At 43.6% G+C, this 24836-nt stretch overlaps 1 protein-coding gene across 4 annotated transcripts in view; it reads right to left on the bottom strand.

The window, feature by feature from the left end:
• Nucleotides 1-24836, bottom strand: part of RAD54B (RAD54 homolog B) — a 608133-nt gene that overhangs the window by 12060 nt on the left and 571237 nt on the right. For all 4 annotated transcript variants that reach the window (XM_078687026.1, XM_078687028.1, XM_078687027.1 and 1 more), the window contains 2 exons: nucleotides 16843-16909; nucleotides 7410-7610 (listed from right to left, as the gene is read on the bottom strand). In XM_078687026.1, coding sequence (XP_078543152.1) covers nucleotides 7410-7610; nucleotides 16843-16909 — 268 coding nt within the window. The remainder of the gene's footprint in view (nucleotides 1-7409; nucleotides 7611-16842; nucleotides 16910-24836) is intronic.

Here is a 24836-nt window from a genome sequence, read left to right as displayed (position 1 = left end):
TGGCCAGTCCATTTCTGCTAATGTATACCATAACCCCTTGAAAGTTCCTCCCAAAAGAGTGCTTTCACTTTTCGTGGTATGTCTCCCTCCATCCGGAGTGTTATTTCATATCACTTTTGTGGAGTACTAACCCTGGTGTCTACAGTTTCTACTGTGATGTACTCATTCAAGTCCACTATCTCCAGAAGTTCCTTAAGGTTCTGGCGAGCTATTGTTACTTTTGCTGCACTGTCCAGCATTGTCTGAGCCCATTCTCCGTTTTTGAGTTGTGTTCTCAGTATTCTTGGCATGTATGATCTTCAGACCTGCTACCTTCTTTTTGGTGAAGTGAGGTTTTGATTTGTTTTTCTGAACATGTTTATCGTCTTTGGACTTCACACGTTCCTCTTTCTGGTCTGTCTGACCGTCCTCTTCTTTCGGATGTCTGACGATATCTGAAAGGTACGAGAGGAATGTGTATCAGTATCCTGATACCTATCAGGTTTTCTTAAATGATCCATATTCCTGAGGTTATACCTCCTTTCAGAGGGCTCCTTTTGAGAAGACCTACCTCGGGATTGAGAACGTTTTCTTGTGAAATCTGTTTATTAGTTTCCCTCTTCTTTTTAGAAGATGTACGATTTTGTTTTGTAGAGTCCTTCACAGGACCTTCAGACAGTTGTGGCTTCAAAGGTTTTCCACCCAAACTGTCTCTGCCTTATTTCAGCATAAGATTTTTCTATTATTCTGGGTACTTCATGTTGATGTTCTGATACATCAAATTTCCTTAAGTGTTGGCAGATCGCCACTGATGTTGCCTCGCCTTTAATATTAGATAATATTATTGTTGAGATCTGGTTGAAATTTTTCAGTAATTTCATACTTAAATTCAGAGCAGGCTCTGCCCCTTATTCGTTTTGAATTTGTTTCAGGACATCTTGTATTACTGCAATTGACGGAACACCATGTGTTTTAGTATAGATGGCAGTAAGGTAAAAGGTTTTGAGGCGCACTCCTTTTTACTCCCTAGAAACAGTTCTTTGTTTGTTACTCAATTGGTGCTGCGGCTGAATGGGGTTGTCAGCCCCGTCGAGTGAAATGCCAGTTAAACAAGTTGTGAAACTTGTACAGTCGCGCACTGTTCACTTAGTGTTGTAATCACACCTTCTGCTGATTAACACAAAAATTATTTCATCAGTCTTTAATTTGTTGATAATTCGAGTTCAAAATGTTCTCAAAATTATCGTATCAATTCTATTCAATCATACAATTAATTTCTGTTCAGTTCTTTACCATGAAAATTATACATTTACATGCTTTACAATATAAATGACATTGCAAAAATTATTGTCACACTTCATAATGGTGCCCAATGGATTTCGGTACCGATTGGTACCTTCTTCAGGGGCCAATCTGAAAAAGTAAATAGATGGATCTGTGTTAATGAAGTTTGTACCCATGGCGGTCTGTGTCAATGAATATTGTGGTTTTAAACTCGAAAAACGCCGATCTCCTACCTGTGTACAATATAATGTTGATCTGTAATCTATAAGAATATTAGAAAACACCAATATCTTATGAGATACCACTGCTGTGAGATGACGAACGTTTACAAGAAAAAATAGGTCGCTCAAGTACACTCTAAGAATACTATGTCTTACCTAAAGTGATAGAAGTAAGTGCTGCTGCTATTCTGAGGGTCAACCTGCAGAAAACGTACGATTTCAGATAATCTGGAATGAGGATTTTAACTATTATACTTCATTTATGACATTAATACATCGTCAACCTTCAAATACAAAGAAGTGGACCTTTGAGCACAACATCATAATATGCTTATAAACACACTCCAAAATGGCGGCCATGAAATCACCTTTGTCTAGTCACACGACGCAGATGAGTGCGTCGTTGAGGTTTATGTTCAGGAAATCATTATGTAGAAAACGCGCCGAAAACAAGGCTGTTTATGGAGTTTTGAATCTCGGTTATCGGTAAGACTGACCCCCGCTAATCCGTTGTTATTAAGTGGTAAGTGATTGTTTGAAAGTCCCCTGGAGGATTTCTCAAAACTTAGAGACGCTTTTAGGTTTCTGTGTTTCAGGAGAATCCAGTATCCTTATTCCAAAGGTATGAAAGTTTGTATGCATCTCGGAAAGAATAAATATATAACATAGGTCACATTGGCCAGTGATCTGACATACCTTCTGTTTTTCACAGAAAATCGAAATCTAGTATATCTCCAACAGGTATGTTGAGAATTCTTTCATCTTGAGCTTTAAACTGAAAAGTCGTCATCCCAGTTTATCTGAAATCGTACGTTTTCTGCAGGTTGACCCTCAGAATAGCAGCAGCACTTACTTCTATCACTTTAGGTAAGACATAGTATTCTTAGAGTGTACTTGAGCGACCTACTTTTTCTTGTATACGTTCGTCATCTCACAGCAGTGGTATCTCATAAGACATTGGTGTTTTCTAATATTCTTATAGATTACAGATCGACATTATATTGCACACAGGTAGGAGATCGGCGTTTTTCGAGTTTAAAACCACAATATTCATTGACACAGACCGCCATGGGTACAAACTTCATTAACACAGATCCATCTATTTACTTTTTCAGATTGTCCCCTGAAGAAGGTACCAGTCGGCACCGAAGTCCATTGGGCATCATTATGAAGTGTGACAATAATTTTTGCAATGTCATTTATATTGTAAAGCATGTAAATGTATAATTTTCATGGTAAAGAACTGAACAGAAATCAATTGTATGATTGAATAGAATTGATAAGATAATTTTGAGAAAATTTTGAACTCGAATTATCAACAAATTAAAGACTGATAGATAAAGCTTTAATGTAATTGTGAGTATTTTGAAATCATTTTTGTGTTAATCAGCAGAAGGTGTGATTACAACACTAAGTGAACAGTGCGCGACTGTACAAGTTTCACAACTTGTTTAATTAGTATAGATGGCAGCACAGACCTGTTGAGGGGTTTATTTGCAATGGTCATTGGTGGTTGGACTGGGAAAGTCCGCATGACATATTGGAGAGTGAGTAATTCATCGTCTGACATCTCTTCGATGTCAGGAAGATGCGTGTAGCCAGCTAAAATCGGCCATGTTGCTCCTGGTCTACCTAGTTGACCGAGCCAGGTAATGTTTATGTGATGTTTTAGGGCGCCTTTAAACCATAGATTATGCTCCTGGTATGTGAGTGGAATTTTAATATCCTCGAAAGGAAAATATTCCTCAGGTGGTTCATCTTCTTTAAAGAAGTGAAACACTTTTGTTACTGGATTTGATTCTGGGAATACAATCTATGAATAGAATACCTCTGTCTGAAATTATTTGTGTGCCTCTATCACGAAAAATGCTCTACCACCTCTTGGATTTCGGCCATGTTGTATACGTTTTAGAGTGATGGCTCTCCTTAAGTTTGGAGGGATGTTTATAACACCCTCATCGGTTTCATTTAAACCTGTACAATTAAAAGCTGTTACGACTGGGTCAACCACAGCTACACCGTCCTCGGTGTTAGTATCCCCGTTAAGGGACATTGTTTTTGAAAAATGTAAAACAAGTTTCAAGGAAACAAAAATAAGGTGCACAATATTTTGGAACACTATCCTTCAACATTGAACAAACCAAACAGCTAATATTTATGATTTTCTTCCCATTCAGCTTTGCTGGATACTTAACCCTACCCACTCCAGAAGTCGTATGGAGTATGTGAGTAGGGGTCTCTGAGAAAAGCACAACTGAGTTACTCAGTATCTAGCGTTAAATTACTGCCTTGCCAAATGTTGTGCGCCATGTAGTGTAGTTCCTATTTCCCTAATAGACTCTGTCCATTGGAATAATATATACTATAGGTTTGGCATAGGACTGAGGTCAGTATGCCCCTATCGAGTATATTAAACTTAAATTACTTTGTGTGCCAGCTAACTCAGAGGCCACTAGAAACTCCTTTTAAACAAGAAGGGAGTAGTTTCTGGCAACCGCATAAACATGACAACTTTGTTTCTCTTTACAATCGGAACACTCTCAGAATCGTGGAAACAACAGATAACAGTTTCACTCAGCTAATCTTGCATGCTTAGTTTACACAGAAAGAATAGACGGGTGTTTCAATAAACAGGATTTATTGAACAGTCTTATTTCTCGTGTAAGAGATATGAGCTGTTACAATCGTAAGTCAGTATGCGAGATATATGATGTACAGCGTAAGCAGTAGGAAGGAATAATACTGCGCTAGCTTTATCTTTTAGCAATGACACATATATTCATATGCATAAATAACATATGCTAAAAATGCGAGTACTCATAAGATGCTTCTCTAACTAGTTCTACCCCAGTGTACCTAAGTGTAGTACAAGGTAAGAAGTAGATGCTATAGTATGGTAGGCTATAGTTTGTATGCTAAGTTTGTATGCCAAGTTTGTATGCCAAGTTTGTATGCTAATTTGTATGCCAAGTTTCCCTCTAGGTTCTAGTCAGCTCCATACCTTTGGAATGAGAGAGGTGGGAATCTCTTTCTGGGTCTCGAACTCTAACACCCCACGAAGGGAGTCAGAACACTGGAAGCTGGATTCTCTGCGAGCAGGGATGACGGCGTCTTGTCAGAGCGTCAGGTCAGGACACGGGCTCCTCTAAAGTCGAGGTCTCCTCCTACTTGCTAGGGCAAGAGAAGGTATATTTAAACCTTGTAGGTGCTTTGGAATGTTAGCATTGATGTAAAGTCGGGCAGAGGAAGACGTCAGTAATGAACCCTTAGGGAATAGCGGTTCATGCAAAAATAAATGAGTTCTTGGAGAAATCAATAATCCTGGGTTAGGGAAACTCCCAACAGCTTAAGGGTGTGGTTTCTAAGAACTCGTTTTGACGTTGGGGTGGACGGATGTAGGTGACTATGCCTGCATTTGTTTAGCATAGCTAGTGCCTAAATATGGACTGGGATCTTATGCCTATATAAGGGCAATACGAATTGTGCCTATATAAGGACATGTATCAGGAAAACCTATATACGGACACCTAAAGTGGAATAAAAGAGAAGATTTATCCCTTGCGGTCCTCAGTACCAGGGCTCACCTGAGAAGACCATCTTACACATTGACTGCAATATCTACAACATGGGACAGCAACGCCAGGTAAGCCAAGATTCCAGATGCCTTTATAGAAGGTCTACTGATGACAACCAGTCGGCTGCATGCTTGAAGCGAGGACAAGGAGGTTCACACCCTAGGCAGTATGGTCTTAATTACCTTGTCCAGACTTGACTGAGCGACATGCATGCCAGGATGAAGCAAAAAGAGATGGGCTTCAGAATGGTAGGGACAGAGTTCATGGCTGTATTCTTGCCATACACTTCGAATATCCACATCCACTGTCCAATCAATATCAATGAAACCTCTATCTAGGTACAACAGGATTTCATGTTCTTATTACCAATAATATTAATGGCAATCCTTGATACAGCTGGGTCCAAACTGGAATGGCAGGGTGAGCAAAAAAAACAATGGATTTAGGCTCATATCTCTGTACTGGGGTGAATGTATGACATTGTTCTGCATTTTGTCCATCAATTGTTCTTTTTGCATTTGTCACCCCGAGTGGGACGGGTATGCCCAGACGTGGGTCCCATGCTCTTCATGCCACTGGAGTCAAGCTATCCTGGCTGATGAGAGCTGAAAGCCTGAAACCGGTCCTAGGATGCTTGTTTCCAGTCCGGGGAGGACCTGGCCTGGCAGTTCGGGCTGGACTGTTCACACTGGGCGCAGGGTCAAGACTGATTTGCATATGGCGGGGTCCAAACTGAAATGGCATGGTGAGCAAAAAAACTGATGGATTTAGGCCCAGATCGCTGTACTGGGGTGAATGTATGACATTGTTTTGCATTCCGTCCATCAATTGTTCTTTTTGCCCTTGCTAGAAACATCACAACTGTAAGACCCATCAGGCCAAGCTTCACACCCACTTTGTTTCAATACATATTGTCTACAGATAATCAATCAACACATCCTTTCTCCAAGATATCAGCAAGAAAACTGTGGCCAGTCCAAAATAAAACTGTGAGACCCATTCTCATCTTCAAAATTCAGGACAAAATACAACCAGTGTTAAAGTCAATTTTTAGCGAAGGAACAGAGTTATATCCTTCTTGTGTATGCGAGCAGTTATTTAATGAGTTAATTATGTGATGTCTGCTACAGGTCATGGCAGTGACAAACAATCTGGGCTTGGGGAGCCGATGTCATCAGGCATTTTTGCCCCCCTCCCACACTTGTAAATGTAAATTGATACTTGTATAGCGCACTACTCACCCGCAAGGGTCTCAAGGCGCTTGTACGAATACCGCTGTGGAACCCATCCTAGCTTTCCCTGTGAGGTGTCCACTCCTGGGCACCCCCAAGGTGGAGGCCAGGCATCCTTAGCGTTGTGGGGGCCGTTGTGGAGATTAAGCAAGCTATTGCCCAGAGTTGCAGAGTGGGACTCCATGATTGGAATAGGCACCAAGGCGAGAATTATCAGGTCCGTGGAATTTTTGAGCCCAAGACCCGCCGAGGCGGGGAATTGAACCCTGGTTGCGGGCTAGACCTCTGCATCAGGGTCTGCCGCTCTAACCATTGAGCCACACTTCTCCACTTGGGCTTTTAGGGCAGGTGGCGCGGTCCTGATATCACTGTGGGTGGGACTAGTAAGTGGATTATAGGGGGTGGAGCCAGCAGGGGTTAATAGGGCGTTGTAGTTCCTTTGAGGGTAAGTAGACAACGGCACGTCAGCAACCTGCAGGTGGTAGGAGAGTTTAGTTTGCTCCTACCCAACCAACCGATGGGTTTAGTTTACTGAATGATTGGTGGTAAGAGGTTGATCGTACAGGTGCGGGGGGTGTGGCATTGGTTTTATAAACCAGGTTGTTGCTGATGAGCAAGTGATGGTATATGGTGGCATGTTTTTAAGGTTATGTTAGGATAGGATACACTAATGTTTGGTAACACTACTGGGGGGCCAGATCAGCTCAAGGGAGGGTCGGGCAGGTGTGCTTTGGATGTTGTGATAGCATAAATGCAGAAGTTGATTGAAAGGAGTGTTGGCCAAGGGGGTTAAGGTATTCTGGGATGCTGGAGTAAGTTCTTGGGTGAGGTGCCTTTAGGTAATTAATACAAGTGGTTATTAAAGGCAGGAATGATAGTTACGTACATGCATAGAGAGGTTATACATAGTCTGTTAGGCATGTTGCCAGAGGTTTGCGCAGTGGGATATGCCCCAGGCATAAAGAGACACTGCCACACTTATAGTCTGTTATGGTATCTGATCTGTGCTGTTTTGCCCGGCATGAGGGGAGGGGCTGGGCTGCGTCCTGAGGGGGAGGGGCTGGGCTGCATCCAGCTCCCCTCATCCTCGCCCAAAAGTCTCTGGAAAGAAAACTTACCAGTCTGCTCTTTCTTTCCTTCACAGTCACAGTCCAGCATGTCGTGTGTGACGCAGTTTGAATCTTCATGTAGTGTAAAAAGGTTTCGAAGCTCCTCGACAGAAAACCGGATGTGCTCTGAGGTCTTTGTCATGTCAACCACTGCACCGGAGAGACCCTGCTTACTGATCTGTCGCTGATAGATCTTTTCTTCGATGGACCCTGCATTGAAACCAGACAATGATAGCAGTGAATACAATGATTCCATTATCCATCACAACTCACGAGCAGAGAAGCAGAGGAGCACAGAATGACATGCAAGTCTGAGCGGGTAGCAATAAATGCGTTGTATAGTAATAGCATTTTTAGGTCTCGCTTGAGACAGCTGTGCTGTCTCTTCGAGACATTTAGTAAGTGGCTTTTAAAAGTGCCACGAGAGGCTTTTGCTGGCCTACAGCTTGTGTTCACTAGCTCGTGCACGTGCACAGCTGCCATCTGTGTTTTTATTGCTGTAATCAGGCCCCTCTGCTTAAACACCCCTCCCTTTTCCCCCTCCCTCCTGGTCAGCTTCATTTGTGTCTTCTAGCTGTGAATCATGCTCCTCTGCTCGCACTCCCCCTCCCTTCTCCCCCTCCTCTTCGTCAGTTTCATTTGTGTCTTCTATCACTGTGAATGCTGCTGCTTTCATCAGGCACACACACCATCAGTCTTCAGTGCACGCTTTCACCAGGCGCACACACACCACCATCCGTCAGTGCACGCTTCCACCAGGCACACACCACCAGCCGTCAGTGCACGCTTCCACCAGGCACACACCACCAGCCGTCAGTGCACGCTTCCACCAGGCACACACCACCAGCCATCAGTGCACGCTTCCACCAGGCACACACACCACCAGCCATCAGTGTACGCTTCCACCAGGCACACACACCACCAGTCAGTGCACACTTCCACCAGGCACACACCACCAGTCGTCAGTGCACGCTTCCACCAGGCGCACACACCACCAGCCGTCCGTGCACGCTTCCACCAGGCACACACACCACCAGCCGTCCGTGCACGCTTCCACCAGGCGCATACACCGCCAGCCATCAGTGCACGCTTCCACCAGGCACACACACGCCAGCCATCAGTGCACACTTCCATCAGGCACACACACCACCAGCCGTCAGTGCACGCTTTCACCTGGCACACACACCACCAGTCGTCAGTGCACACTTCCACTGGGCACACACACCACCAGCCGTCAGTGCACGCTTCCATCAGGCACACAGACCACCAGCCGTCAGTGCACGCTTCCACCAGCCGTCAGTGCACGCTTCCACCAGCTGTTAGTGCACGCTTCCACCAGGTACACACACCACCAGCCGTCAGTGCACGCTTCCACCAGGCACACACACCACCAGCCGTCATTGCACGCTTCCACCAGGCACACACACCACCACCCATCAGTGCACGCTTCCACCGGGCACACACACCACCAGCCGTCAGTGCACGCTTCCACCAGGCACACACACACACCACCAGTCGTCAGTGCACGCTTCCACCAGGCACACACACTCCACCAGCTGTCAGTGCACGCTTTCACCAGGCACACACACACACCACCAGCTGTCAGTGCACGCTTTCACCAGGCACCCACACACACCACCAGCCGTCGGTGCATGGTTTCACCGAGCGCACACACCACCAGCCATCAGTACACGCTTTCACCAGGCACACACACCACCAGCCGTCAGCGCACGCTTCCACAAGGCACACACACCACCAGCCATCAGTGCACGCTTCCACTGGGCACACACACCACCAGCCGTTAGTGGATGCTTTCATCTGGCACACACATCACCAGCCGTCAGTGCACGCTTTCACTAGGCACACACACCAACAGCCGTCAGTGCAGCAGGCAGGTTCTTCTCAGATTTTCTTGGTAAATATGTGTTCAATGCCTGGGAGGGAGGGGTTGAGTTTCCTTAAACCATGCTGAGTATGCAGGTGCAGTGCATGAACTCATGTGTGAGTGAGTCATGCTGCCTGGGGCTCACTCACTCCACACTTGTAAATTGCGCCTGCACCAGGCTTTTTCTCATTTGCAAAGTTTGGCGCATGCGCACAGCTAGGCAGCCCCCACTCCCCCGGGAATAACTGCTTCCTATAACCAGAATGGAAACAACATTAAGAGCAATGAAACAAGTTCATTTGATGCAAAGTACTGTTTTTATTTTGTTTTTTTTGTTCAATAATTTTATTAAGATTTAAAAAAAATAAAAACAGTTAGGTACAGTTCATAATGACACCAAAATAAAAGATAAAGAAAGATCCACAAGTTCGGTAGAATACATCATTAACAATAGATAAATGGCCACAACTCATGCCTTTAAAAACAACATAAAGGTCAAGGAGCAGAGTGGCAGTAGTGAATCATAGGAACCCATGAACGGCATCATTATTTACAAAACAGAAAGATAGAAGAAAAAAGAAGAGGGAACAGGGCAGAAGAAAAGAAAGAAGGAAAAAGAAAAGAAGAAATAGGCAAAGGAAGGATCTCTCTGGATGGCGCAGCAAAATAAAACACTACAAACAACAGTCAGACGTCACAAAGGGATATTGGTCGACCAACCCCCTTGAGGCCAAATCCATATAATTATCTAAAGTTCTCCATACGTTAAAATAAATAGTGGGAGTGAGATGAGCACTATCCACAGAAGTGTGTGCACTTCTCAAGAAGGAGACCCATGCCCACCATGTGTGATAAGACACGGAAGCGAAAGACTTCCAATCCATAAGAATTACCTTAACTGCCACATTAAGTAAAAGATCCAACAATTGCATATCTAAGGTATCTAACGTCAAAGGCTCCCGGGAAGCCAAGGGTCCCAATAAGATCATAGGAAAGGAAAGAGAAAATTTAATTCGAAAAATTAACATAAGATGTTTATGAATAAGATCCCAAAAGGGTTGTAGAAGGGAACAATGATAGAACATATGTGGATAGTCACCAACCGCCAAGCCGCAACTCCAACATAAATCATCATCTTTTAAATGAAGAGAACAAAGCCGCTTAGGAGTCCAATGAAGAAGGTTGATGGAGAAAAATTTGGATTGAAACAAGGAAGGAGCAATTTTATTGCGCAAAGAGAACGTATCTATCAATTGCCAAGTGTCCGCTGACACATGATCAGTTATCTCCGTACCAAAGTGACGAGACCATTTTGGTTGAGCAATGGTACATGAATCCGAAGACGTGGAGGTCAAAAATTTATAAATGCGTGAAGCAATGTGGCCAGACTTAAGCCACAAAGAAAATAAAGTAAGCAAAGGGGAGTTGGGAACAAGACGCACTTTGGCAAGAGCGACTTTAATTTTCAAGAAAGTGTAAGAATCCAAATTAGATAGTGAAAATTGTCGAGCTAAAGAAGAAAAAGGTAACGGGTCATCATTGGAATCATACAGATGCCGGACCAGCGTAATACCTTTGGTAGACCAATATTGAATTAGTGGGGGGTCAATAAGAACCTTCATTCGGGGATTACGCCACAAAGACGACCACCTAGATTTATGAATCGGAGTTGTCATTTTCCGATCGACCAATTTAACAGCTGCAACGGTATCCAATATAATAGCACGAGAAAAAAGGATAGATAGTGAAGACGTAGTTAAAAATGAAGAGACCGGAAGAGGAAAAGATAGAGCCTGCTCGATGCACATCCAAGAAGGTGTATGACTAGGAAGTGAGGAAAACCACAACGCTCCTTGAGAGGCTAAAAAAGCGACTTGATACTTCCCCCAATCTGGGAAATTACAGCCACCCATATCATAAGGTTTCCTCAAGGACTTGTATGCGATTCGAGCCCTCTTTCCATTCCAAAGAAAGGAGGAAGCTATGGAATCAATCTCACGAAAAAAGGAAGAAGATAGATTCAACGGGAGCATAGACGAAATAAAGTTAATAATAGGGGGCAACCATCATGTTTGGATCCGACCCCACCAAGAAAGTATCCAAAAGATGACGAACTTTAATTAAGGTCTGTGTCCCATTATAAGCCACTGTATCAGATAAAGTACTACAAAACCAGCCCCCTAAGTATTTGAGTTGTTTAGATTGCCATTTGAAACCAGCAGATCCCATATGGGCCGGAAGATGCAAAGAACTGTTAACAAAAACCATGTCCAACTATTGTAGATCTGGCAACTTAAGCAAAACCGCAACAAAAAACAAACAAGCATTGGCATAGCCAATAGGTCTCACTTTTTGGACCCTATAAGTATTTAGTTATGCAGCAGAATATCCTTGGTACAACAACACCAACTGTTGCATGGCTAAACAATTATAAGGTCCCAAATGTGAGACCTATTGGCTATGCCAATGCTTGTTATAGCACTTACTACCCTGATGAGGCATTAAAGCGCTTTACGTCGGACAGCATTCTACTCCAGAACATAAGGCTAGTGGTTAATTCAGGGGTTTTCGGTTATTGGAATTTGTCATCTGCTCTCAAGGAGGCGATTGCATGCATTCCCTCTAGTGCCTTTGTGATGGAGTAAATAAGTAGGCGCTAGGTGTCATCATTAGTGGGAGTGATGTGCAGGGCTTTATTCAGATGGTTTGCTGGATTAGCAGAGGAGTGACAGGAGATTAGGTATTACTAGGTTGCAGGGCATAGCTTTCAAAGAAGGACAGACTGTGATCTTTGAGATGAAGTGTGAAAACATGCAGAAATACATTAACGGCACAGCATACACTAATACTACAGTAGACTGTACTCAGAGAGTAGGCAGGCGAAGGACTCAAAGTAAAAAGAGATCATTCAAAGAAAAAAGGAGAGAACACTCAGAAGTTTATAAGTTCAAATGTTTCAGGCAGGGTTTTAGGAACATGGAGTAGACTGAGAAAGCACACACTCTGAGGATGAAAATCTGTAGAAAGAAACATTATCTGCAGGTGAGATTGTGATATAGTAGGTATTTGTATGGGTCCTAGAATCAGACAGGCATCATGTCAGATACTCGGCTACTGCTAGCAATACTACTTCAGTAAACATAGCAAATCAGCTCAGGGGTTGGAAGGGTAATGGCTGGTTGCATATATAGGGAAATACAGCTCGTTGGGCTAAGCTTGAATGAAGCAGCAACCTCATGATAAAAAGCCATGTGGGAAAATATACAGAGCAAATAATGCAAGCATCAAAACGAAGTTCTGCTAATACCGGAATTGATGCCTTCTAATGTTTACCGTAGAAGTATGCCTCAAAGTAATACTGGAAGCCATGCATTATATTCGGAACCGAGTCCAACCCCACATACCCCGACAGGGCAACTTAACAGACAATGGAACACTTCCACTGTGACACTCCAAATAAGATTACAATTCTTCTTAATGTTTGAATCTCTAATCAGATTGAAAAAGTGTATCACTTTTGGGCATAATAAGATGAATGTCGGTTTTGCCATTTTTACTTGTATTCTCAAAAATGATTAACTTTTCAAAGGATTATGGTGAAGTGCACAATCACCCCAAAATGTGGACAAAAACCAACCAGGAAAGCAGATTAACACAGGCTTGCTGTTGAACGGTGCTAAAACCTCAACTCAGATAGGCCTTCTCTTCCCAAGGTCACGGGCACTTCTCAGGACGATGGTTTGCTAAAAAAAAATGCCTTTTTAACACTGCTCAGTATCCATATTGTTGTAATGGAGAATATTTTCTCAGTCTTTTCATTCATATTCACTGTCATAGATCAGTTGTGTTTACCTACTCTAGGTAGGAAACTCGGGCCTTTTATCCAACAACATGATCACACTCTAGAAACTGGAGATTTAGGTAGAAATAAATTATCTCTGTTCTTCTCAGATTATCCGTATGTATATAGCTCAGTTCAACTGCTCTCGATTTGTCCATTCGAATCTTTAAAGTTATCCCACCTTATACATAAGAGTAACATTTCATGCAAACTGTTTTACATTCGACTGCCACTAGATGGCGACCCAAGCCCAATGCACTGTTTGTAAACCTAAAATCAAAGTCTCTTCTGCGGTCTCAGTCGGAAGTCTCATAAAAATAGTGCACTTGTTCTTTCCGATACCAGTGTAATGGACTAATCTGATTCTTCGATACTATCGTCTCCGCAAACACACCAGCATTAATGTATTGTAGCGACTTTGATGTAGTAGGCGGTGGCGGCATACTCATGTACCTGAAATCGAAGCGAGCAAGCTGACAATCTAGAGGGCTCAGTGGGGTTATATCCTGCATGCATTTTTGGAAATACAAGGCCAAATGGGGTATTTTACTGTACATTTTTTTACATAAATTGGCTAAAAATCCAAAGGTGCTGAATGAAACATCCCAGTGCTTTTTGTGGTGTGCCCACGGCTACTCCCTGCTAGGGTGATGAGCTCAACTTCCCCAAGACAATATTGGACAAACGGTGGCAAAATAGTACGTCTTTAATCGCATTTCCCTTAAAATCTGGGTAGAGAGCTGCATGTAATTCAGGAGTGAAAAATTACTATGCCGTATCACAAGACTTATCATTTATTGAAATGCACATTCTTCCATCTTGCTACTCAGGGCCGGTCCTAGAACTTCTGGGGCCCCGGGCAAAAGGGAAGATGTGAGGCCCCTCTAATTTGCATGTAACTTCCAGTCGCAGCCAGCATGACTCGCGGGTGGGGGTCTCGCGAGGTTCTTGCGGGAGGGTACGCAGGGGGGTTATTATAAAAATAAACTTACCTTCTCGGGTCTCGCGTCGTCCCTGCTCCTGACCTGCTCTCCTGCAGCCTCCCTCCCCTTCCCCAAGCCAATCACAACGCTAAAATGGCAGTGTTGTGATTGGGCAGGACGATGACCAGCCAGGCTAGAAAGCTGCAGGACTGGTTTGGTCGGCCCCAGAGGCCAGCCAAACAGTCAGAGCCCTTAGCAGTGGGAAAGCCACTCCTCCCTTGCCCTAGAGCAGAACCCCCCCAACAAACACTTCTGCTTTTTTGTGGTTTTAGTATTTTATGTTTCTGCTTCTCGTACTGCGAGAAAGCAGTGGGGTGACGCTCCTCCACCCTAGTGGAGGAGCCATCCTTGGTAACATAACAAGAAGTGACATCACATAAAGTTACATCGCAAGACTATTGATCTTATTTGGCATCACTGAAGAAATCTAATGTGTATATCAGTAACATGGACAAAAAGATAAATATACAAATTAAATTAGTCCATATATTTTAAAACTGTATTAAATGGATTACATTTGTCGCATTGGATGGAAAAGCTAGGTGCAGGTCTCACAAAGATGGATATTTTTTCCTCATGTTAAAGGATTGTTTCCAGATGAATGCATGATAAAAAATTCCAGTTCTGTCTCAAAGGGGGGAGATCCTGTTGAGGAAATTAGGTGCAGGATCATTCAAAATATAAAATTAGACAAGAGAAAAACCCTCACTTCATGGATATTATCGCAAATTTCAAAAGGCTTCCTTGTCTTTCTATGCCATTAGTTGCTACCTTAGGATGACATTAATACTTAGTCAATTGTTTTAACGTAAATCCTCTCACCAGTATCCCAGAGTCGTATGACAATCTTTTTGTGTGTAGGCTCTTTACTCGCAAGAATTATGTTAAGTGCAAAAACACAACACATATAATTCAAAATTACAAGACACCATTGCAAACCAATAAAGACTTCCATAAATAAAAAAAGACTTAGAACAACCAAGACCGCTGCTAAATCATACATTGACTTGAAGGTAGGCTTCAGATTGAAGGGGTTTTTAAATCAAAGTTTTTGATTTGGTGTTAGAAAAGTAGTAGGTAGAAGTGGTTGGCTTTAGCGCTGGTGGAGCCCTGTGCGACAATGTATGTTGCCCCCCCCCATGACTCGCTCTGCCACGGATTCCCTCACTACCACCCCTTCATAGTGCCCCTCAAGTCTCCATGACCACATTCTCGCTCAAATGCATTCAATTTGATTTACAGAGCCAATGACATCAGTGTAGGATGTCAGAGAACTTTATATCACACACATTACACAGAGGCAATCAAACATATGTGTGTAATGTTACATAAGACAAAGGACTACAAGGTGTAGGAGTCACATGACAATCCTACTAGCAGGCGGTATAGTTTAATAGTGATTGATCTGGAGAACACACAAACATCTGAATGTAGAACTTAATACCATGGTTGGGGATTCTCTTTTATAACCGGAATTAATTTCTGTCCAAATTAACCCTTTTTGCAGCATTAGGATAATCAAAGACTGGGGAAAAAACCATAAAGCTCGAATTTATACCTTGCTGTTTGCATGCAGCTCTTAGATGACAGTTTATAGCTCATTGTTCTGTGTTAGGATTTTGACTTATAAACTGCAAGTAACAAAAGGATCTCTGACAAAAGCAGTAACCCACTGGCCTATTTACATCATGTTGACTTAGTGATCTGCAAGGTACATGTTCTTTGCAGCAGGCACATTAACCCTCTGCCCTACCATTTCACAAGTCAAAACTTCCACCTGACAAAACTGTATCTCTCTCTAGGAAGAAACATTAATTACTGGAGTTATCATGACATTTTTATTGTTGCTGAAAATTGCTGGAGGCCAGGAAGGAGGAAGTAAGTGCTTTTAAAAACATAACATACTCACAAACATGACGCCCCCACCCAAAAGTCAGCTCTCAGTGGATCTCACCGGTTGCACCACCCTAGAGCTTCCCTGCTCAAGGGTCCTGTGACATCAGTGACAGAGTCACTGCTGTTCTAGGGTGTGCTGCTTCATAGGCCTGCCCAAAAGGAATGTATGACGTTACAACGCATGCTTTTACAACGCATGCTTTTACCACGCATGCTGTTACAACGCAGGTTTTACTATGCATACCATTACAACGCATTACACTGGGGGTGCTGGATAGTGAATAGTTTAATTTACTATTCCAACTCCAGTCCCCGTGGACACTAGGGAAGGTGTTGGATAGTAAATCAAACTTATTCCCTATCCTCGAGCGCCCCCCAGTGTAATGCGTTGTAATGGTATGCGTAGTAAAACCTGCGTTGTAACAGCACTGCGTGGTAAAAGTTGCGTTGTAATGGTTGTAAACCCCCAAAAGACTCGAGGTGAGCTTCAATAGGGGTTGGAGGGGACAGGCCTTCAATGTTAACCCACACTTGCCACCGCTATGGTCCACCTGCTGGTGCTCAGAAACCATTCTTCTAAGGTCTTTCAGGGCCTTCTAAGGTTTAGCATGGAAATGTGCTCTCTCAGGAGAGTGGTCTGGTGGACTGGTCATGAAGGCTGAACCTGGTTCTACAGTTCCAAATTGGGCAGCTCTGACCATACACTACATTGCATGTACATGACAATAAATTATGCAGTCAGTAGTTAATCCTTAAATCTGGCATAAAGCAGACCTAATGGACCAATACTGGATGATATGCTGTTAAAATTATTGTTATTAGTTTGATTTCTCTGACCTGTAGTTAGGAGTCTGTAGATATGCACCGTCCGCTTCTGACCATCTCGCCACACCCGAGCCATGGCCTACAGGAAAAGAGGTAAACCGGATCAGGACACAACATTTACTCAGCATGCAAGTGCCAGTTTTATGTGAAATGGTCTCCATTATATACCCAAAAACTATTTTACTGCATTTATTTTGGATTATTAAAAATGTTGAGGTACTGGGTTTTTAAGAACCGGCACAGAACCGGTAACCCAGCGGTGTCAGGGTACACCCAGAGACCTCGGGTTCTTCCTGATCCAGACCACAGAAACTCAGAGTCTTCTAGGTGAAGTCAAAGATCGATTTATTGGCTGCAACCAAGGTAACAAGTGTCCTAGAAGTACAACACACGGGGAAGTATATTCTCAGGAGACTGCTCGAATTTACAAAGTCAGGCTTCTCTCTTTATACAGAATATTCAGCTTCAGGCAAACATTCTTCGAATTTGTAGTATGTCATTTACAGTTATTGGTTACAAAGAAAAAGCAGAGTCATGATGACATGTACATATTTCACGTGGTGCTGCCCATAACAAATCACCCGGCAAGGCCTAACATTTCATCAGATATCGGTGGACCCCCAATAAAACAGGCACCTCCCCACCATAAAGTAAGTGAAGCAAAAAGAGTAGAGACAGATGGGAGCAAGATACGGCAGGTGTGCGCGCTGAAATGGTTTTATGGCCTGTTGAGCCTTGATGCTATCTTGTTCGGCCACTGGGAGGGGAACTGACCTAACGAGTTCGGCCTGGGGCAATGGTTCCAACTTGCACAGGTCATAGGAAAGTCGATTAAGGAGTATGTGTCCTTGTGGAATTGAATTCAGCTGGATTAAGGCCTATGTAAAGGGCAACACATAAATGGAGGCCAAGGGTTCAGGACGTGAATGACGATTTCGAGGTGAAATCGTCACCCGAATATGCTGAAAATATTTGTACATGGTATGCTCGTCATTCTCGGTCTTTTGATACCAAATTCGTCATGTTTCGACGAGGTTTTAATTCTCGAGTCCAGAACGATTACATGAATGCAGAATCTTCAGAACCACAAACCCTCCTTTTGCCCTTACATAGGCAATTAATCTATCCTCATGTTAATCTGAGTCCAGATCTATATTCCTAAAGTCATTGAGATGTTGCTGTAACATCATTCTAGTACTCAGTTCATCTCTTGATACAGGCTTCCTTATACATGATGTGACGCAAAGGCCACATATTGCAGGAGCACACTGTATGCATAGACAGAACAGGAAAAGAACGGCTAAGACCATCCCAATGATCATTAGAATTTTCCATTCCCAGGCAGATATCAGTTCCCAGAACCATCCCATTACCGACCAATCTCCTTTATCCACATGAATAGATTCGGAAATCTTATGTAGTTTGGAGATGGCCTGGTACACTGTTGGAGCGTTATCTGGGATGAAAACGCAGCAACTCGATTGAATCAATCTGCATACCCCACCTCGGTCTGCAAGTATGACATCTAAAGCGACCCTGTTCTGAAGGGTCATAAGTCGATCCGACTGGAGCTCAGCAGTCAAGTTACTAAGGGCACCAGCAGTTTCAATCACGGTGGACTCAACTACCCTTGTCAATTGCCTAATGTTCCTGCTGTTAGCCATGGATCCCCAGAACGGCAGAAAACCCTTTGCAAAGTCCCCAAATTCTTGACCTGCAGTGTCTTCTTCACTCAAAACACCTCTAGCTATCCTTGTCCTGTGGTAGTCTGCCGCTGCTGTGTAGGTGGGAGGCAACAGGAAGGAAACAAACATGAGCCCAAAAAGTCAGGGGGCAACCATGTATAGGCTCTATCGTGGCAGATAAAATAGGTACCCTTAGCTGCTAGAAACGCAGGGGAAGTCTGAGATCCAAAAACATACGTTTCAGTACAGACACTCTTCCCTAACTGAGCCCTGGGATTCGTGCCATTACCTTGCAGACACAGATGACCCTGATGGGGTACAATCCAAATCGGGGTCGATCTCTTAGCTTGCTGTTTCTCACTCAGAGTAGCTCCATATCCAGTCATGTTCCATCCTATGTATACCAGTGTCTCATCTTTCGGGATAGTCTCATAAGAAATACCTTCCTTAATCATGTCTACTATACCCTTGACTAGAGCACTTTTTCTAGGATTGTCTGTTACAGAACGCAGGGGGTAGATTTCGTGTGCATATATGAACATTGTCCTATATGCCCATACAGAACCATTGTGACTAAATGGCAGGGCCAAATAAGGGATACCTTTATCCGTTGTGTGAGGCATAAGACCGCACACCCAACAGTTAGTTGTGTTCATTACAAGTTGGTGTTGGTGTAACAACTGAACAAAGGAGTTATTAATGAACTCCAATCTCCTATTTGATTCGTGGTCAGGCAGAGGGTGGAAAGAATGAGAGGAAACAGTGGGAGGAGGTATGGGTGATTCGGTGGGTGCAAATGTTACACGAAAAGAAAGTAAAACATAACTTATCAAAAATATCATTACACTGAATAGCATAAAAATACACAATATTATAAAACTTTTCCTTGTCATCACGTTGCACAGTTCGTGCTTAAAATTCGTCCGTTTGGCAGGTCTCTCCACATCGGGAAACTCCATCCTCTCTAAAGTGCTGCCCGCGGTGGGAGGTTGCCTCTGCTAAGGGATGCTTCTGTCAGTCTAGGGCAACTCCCTTGGACCAACCAGAACTACCGACCTAACGTCGTCAGCTGCACCCCAAAGACTTTAATCAACCGCGGCCCTAGCAGCGGAACCCGGATGGCGGTTCGAAAAACAAAAATAATCAAGTTTCTTAGATGGGAGAGCTGCACTTTCAAAAATAGTACTTGGGAGGAAAAAGAAATATTTATTTATTAGTCCATGGATCTTGGTCTCAAATTGCAAAAAGAAAGTGTTTTATTAGTTCGTTTTCCTCGGTCTCAAATTATATCGTTGTTTTCCAGGTATTGTCTGATCCTGGAACAAGAGGTCAGGCTCTGTAGTGTTCAACCGATTGGATGGCGGCACAGCCTTGTGCAAAATGTTTTCATTTTCTCGTTCAGAGTCAGTTCTTTTTACATGCAAGTCATTAAAAGGGACGGCATGTGACACGGTAACAGGTCCTGGGTCAGCGACACCCTTCTGGACCCACTGGTCATAGGGCAGAGGGAAAGGGATTTTCTTACAATGGATCCCGTGGACCCAGTTGGCCTTCCCCTCCACCCGAACGGCTGATCTTGTAGAAAGAAGGACGAGATGAGGCCCGGTCCACCTGGGCTGGTCGTTCTTCGTTCTTTGGAAGTTCCTGACAAGAATCCAGGAACCGGGGTCAATGGCGTGACCCGGAGTCTCAGAGACCGGAGGCAGGGTGTTGTGGACCTGTTGATGCAAAACACGCAATTTAGCCATCAATTCATACAGATAATTAAGCAAAATAGGGTGTTCAAGCTCGCTGAACTTAGTGGGTCTAGGCACTCCACATATGTTGGCTGGCCGGCCAAAAACTATCTCATATGGACTAAGTTTCACTCGTGAATGCACAGTCATTCTAGTGGACAGGAGTGCTAAGGGTAGAGCGTCAGGCCATTTAAGACCTGTGCTCGATTTTGGCCAGTTTAAGTTTTAAAGTGCCATTGTAACATTCTACTAATCCAGCTGATTGGTGGTGATTTGCAGCGTGGAACTTCTGCCGGATACCTAGCCCTTCACACACTCTCTTCATCACACGACCCACAAATTCACTTCCATTATCAGACCAGACCATTCTAGGCATTTTAAACCTGGGGAAGTACTCTTTCACAAGGGCTTTTACTGTGGACAAGGCAGAATTGTCTTTTAGGGGATAGGCTTCTACCCATCTTGAGAAGGCACAAACAACAACGAGTACGTATTTTAAATTGTTGCACCTCTCCATGTGAATGAAATCTAGCTGCAAAACCTCGAACGGATACGTAGGAGGTGCAAAATGACCAGTTGGAGTTGGGGTTCCCCTACCAGGATTGTGTTTCAGACATACCATGCAATTCTTGACAACATTCTCTGCACACTTGGGAATCCCTGAATTCTTCCATACTGGGGCTAACAACTCGCAAATCCCTTTCACGCTGATATGAGCCATTCCATGAGCCATTGTAACCACTGCAAGCACATATGCATCGGGTAACAACCATCTCTGATGCTCTGATAATTCAATCCAACAACCATTTGCATCCATTCTACCCGTACTTTCTCTCCACGTGCTCAATTCTTTCTCTGTGGCCTCAGCTTGAATGGACTTCACACTCTCTATTGTGTCTTCACACATTCCAACATCACCAGTCCATCTTGCAGGGCCTGCAACATACATTCAGCTCATTACATTATTTGCCGTTTCTTTCGCGATCTCATCAGCAAATGCATTTCCACGACCAACATCATCAGTCACCTTCTTGTGAGCACTACATTTCACAATCGCCATTTGCAGGGGCAAGGTCAGTGATTCAAGAAGCTCATTCGCCAACTGACCATGCTGAATCTTAGCTCCATGTGACGTCAGGAACCCACGTTCTCTCCACAATCGCCCAAAACTGAGAGCCACTCCAAATGCATACTGACTATCAGTGTAGATAGTCACTTTCATCCCTTTAGACAACACACATGCTCTCGTGAGTGCAATTAATTCTGCTGCTTGAACCGAATTATGTGGGACACGTGCAGCTTCAACAACTGTATGCAAAGTCGTGACAGCATATGCTGCAGTTGTGTCACCACTCGGGAGCTTAAAGCATGAACCATCCACCCATAATGTACCATCACATTCAGCAAGGGGAGTATCGGATAGATCTACTCTCCCTTTCGTCTCTTCCTCTGTTCTGAGAAAACAATCGTGCTGTTCTGAAACATCTGATTTCTTGCAATTGGCAACAACGTAGCTAGGTTTAAGGTACTGCACCTTTTTATGTGCACATGACTCGCTAGTAATGTCAATTCGTAACTGGACAGTCGAGCACTAGTTAAGTGCTGTGTCTTGGTTCTATTCAACAATGTGTCTACTGCATGTGGGACCATCACGACTAGTGTATTATTCATTACTAGACTAGCCGACTGCCGAATACAGACAGCTGCTGCTGCTGTGGCTCTTAAACAGCTCGGCAATGCTTTTGCTACCAGATCCAAGGTCGACGAAAAATAGGCACATGGACGCTGCCTACCTCCAAACAACTGAGTCAACACAGACAATGCACAGCCCTCTTTCTCGTGGACATATAATGTGAAAGGCTTACTGTAGTCGGGGGTACCTAACACAGGAGCCGAACACAATGCTGTGCGCAATTCGAGAAAACTTTTCTGACACTCTTCAGACCAAGGAATGGGATTGGGTGTACTTTTACACGTTAATGCCACCAAGGGTTTGGCTAATAACGAAAAATTTGGAATCCACTGTCTACAGTACGATGTAATGCCCAAGAAGGCACGCACTTCTCTCTGTGTTTGTGGCACATTCAATTTCGCTATTGCCTGAATTCTTTCTGGGGTCAGTTTCCTTCCCTCCTTCGATAAGAGGTGACCTAAGTAGGTCACTTCTTGTCGGCAATATTGCAGTTTGGAAAGTGACACCTTGTGATGAAGATCACACAGATGACACAATAATGACAGCGTTGCCTTTTTACAAATTTCCTCAGTGTCTGCAGCAATGAGCAAATCATCCACATACTGTACAAGAGTAGCACCTTCAGGTAAAACAATCGTATCAAGCTGTGTTTTTAGAGCTTGACTGTATATTGATGGACTTTCACAGTAGCCCTGAGGAGCGCGTTTAAAGCGGAAGCTGCGACCTCCTAAACTGAAGGAAAAAATATCCCTGCTTTCCTCAGCAATCGGGATGCTGAAGAAGGCATTCTTCAGATCAATCACCGAAAACCAAGAGGCAGAAGCTGGAATCATAGTCAATAATGTGGTAATGTCGGGGACAACTGGGAATTGTGGCACAACTATTTTATTCACCTCTCTAAGATCAATCACGAATCTGTACACAGGTGGCTGAGAAGGGTCAGTTCGTTTTAAAACAGGCAGAACAGGACTATTGCAAACGTTGCCTCGTGTTTCTTCAATCACATCCTTTTCAATCAATTCGTAAACGATCGCTAGCAAAGCTTTTTCACCTTCACTCGAGATTTTGTATTGGGGAATTCGTGGCATTTTAACGTTGGCTTTCAATGTTACAACATATGGTGGAATATCTAAAAGGCCTACATCATTAGGACCAGCGGCCCAAAGAATATCTGGAAGAAACGACAATTCTGCTGGAAGTTTGTCCCTCGACAAATACATGGGAGAAACCACTTTCTTACCTAAAGTAAGTTGTACTCCTGAAGGAGAACAGTACAAAGTCGCATACAATCTTTTTAACAAATCCAATCCTAGCAAGTTTTCACCACAACCTGTTGTCAGAATGAGGGGTGCTTCGAATTCGCAAGGACCAACAGAAAGAGACAAAGAGTCAGAAATCGGATTTTTAACTGGGGCGCCAGAAAAACCTACAGAAACGTTCATTTCGCCAGACAAAGGTGCGCCAGGGAGTTTGGAGTGCATAATAGAACTCTTTGTAGAACCACTATCCAACAGAAAAGGCTCTGACACACCTGATGTGATCACCTCAACGTAAGGTCCACTCTGATCTACTGGAACTGAAACAACTCCCTCTCTTTGTCTTTGGCTGTCCTAGCAATCATTACCCTCCAAATACTTATTTTCTGTATAGTAATCATCAACGTAGTATTGAGCTGTCCTGTCAGAGGCGTGGTTCTGCTGATCAAACCTATTCATAGAATTTTTTGGTGGAAGGGGACGTACGTTCTGAGGGGCGTTTCCACGTCCTCTACCTCTAGATGCTTGCTGAATACCACGACCTCTTACGCCAGAAGTACCATTTGCACGTTGTAACAAAATAGGACAACTATACTTGAAATGACCTTCTTCCTTGAAATACGAACATTGGTTGGGGCCTACAGGGACACGTGGCTGAGTGTACTCGGCTCTTTGCGAGTTCCTCTGATACTGTTGAGGCTGCTGAAAATTATTCTGGTAGTGATTCTGACCATTATTGTTTTGACCACCACCACCACGTGGCGGATAGGCTTGCTGTAGCAAAACCTTCGTTTTTAATTCTTTAGTTTTCTTTTCTACTCTATCCTTCTCGTCCTTGTCTCTATTTTCGTAATATTGTGCAGTAGCTAATATCTGCGCTGAAGATGAGACTGCCCAAGAACTTTCTGAATCCTTTAACTTTTTACACAATTCTGGAAGCAGATTGTGCACGAATTTATCGACAAACAATCTCTGACCACCTTCTGTGGTCATATCTTGACCGCTGTGGTCGACAAATGTTTCTTCAAACCTGGTGAAGAAATCTGAGACTGTCTCTTCTTTCTTCTGCTTGCATGCAGACAACTTATCCCAATTTACGCGTATTGCAGGCATTATCGTTTTCATGTAATCAACTATTCTACCAGGGAGTTCTGCTATCAAAGGCTCAGGCTTAGCACCACCAACTTGTCGGGCGTCTGCAGCGGCAATATTAGCCCATGAGTCACCTAATTCCTGATCATGATCTGTATGACGAATTTTACCCCATAAAGGCTGTGGAACTACATTCCCAAATAACATATCGATATCGGCTAAATTCATTATACATGATCCAGCAGTCTGTGACAACTCTTTGTAATATCCTGCAGGATTTTTACGCGGATCAGGTAATGTCTGTTTAAGTGCTAAAACTTCAGCTCGCTTCCATGGGACATGTACCCATACACGCTGAAAGTGTGGCAGAATAGGTGGGTTAACAGTTGTGTCACCCTCTCTCCATTGTGGGGGGACTTCTCTCATCGGGTATTGTCGCGCCTTTTTCCTACTAGATGCACCAGGCTCAGATTGTGACCCAGAACTGCTCCCCTTACTCCGATATGATAACAATATTTCAACCGCTTTCTCTACATCGGGACCT

The sequence above is a fragment of the Lissotriton helveticus genome, chromosome 4_1 (assembly GCF_964261635.1).
Source record: "Lissotriton helveticus chromosome 4_1, aLisHel1.1, whole genome shotgun sequence".
NCBI lineage: Eukaryota > Metazoa > Chordata > Amphibia > Caudata > Salamandridae > Lissotriton > Lissotriton helveticus.
The sequence above is the reverse complement of the archived record's forward strand: the minus strand, read 5'-3'. Positions and strand labels throughout refer to the sequence as shown.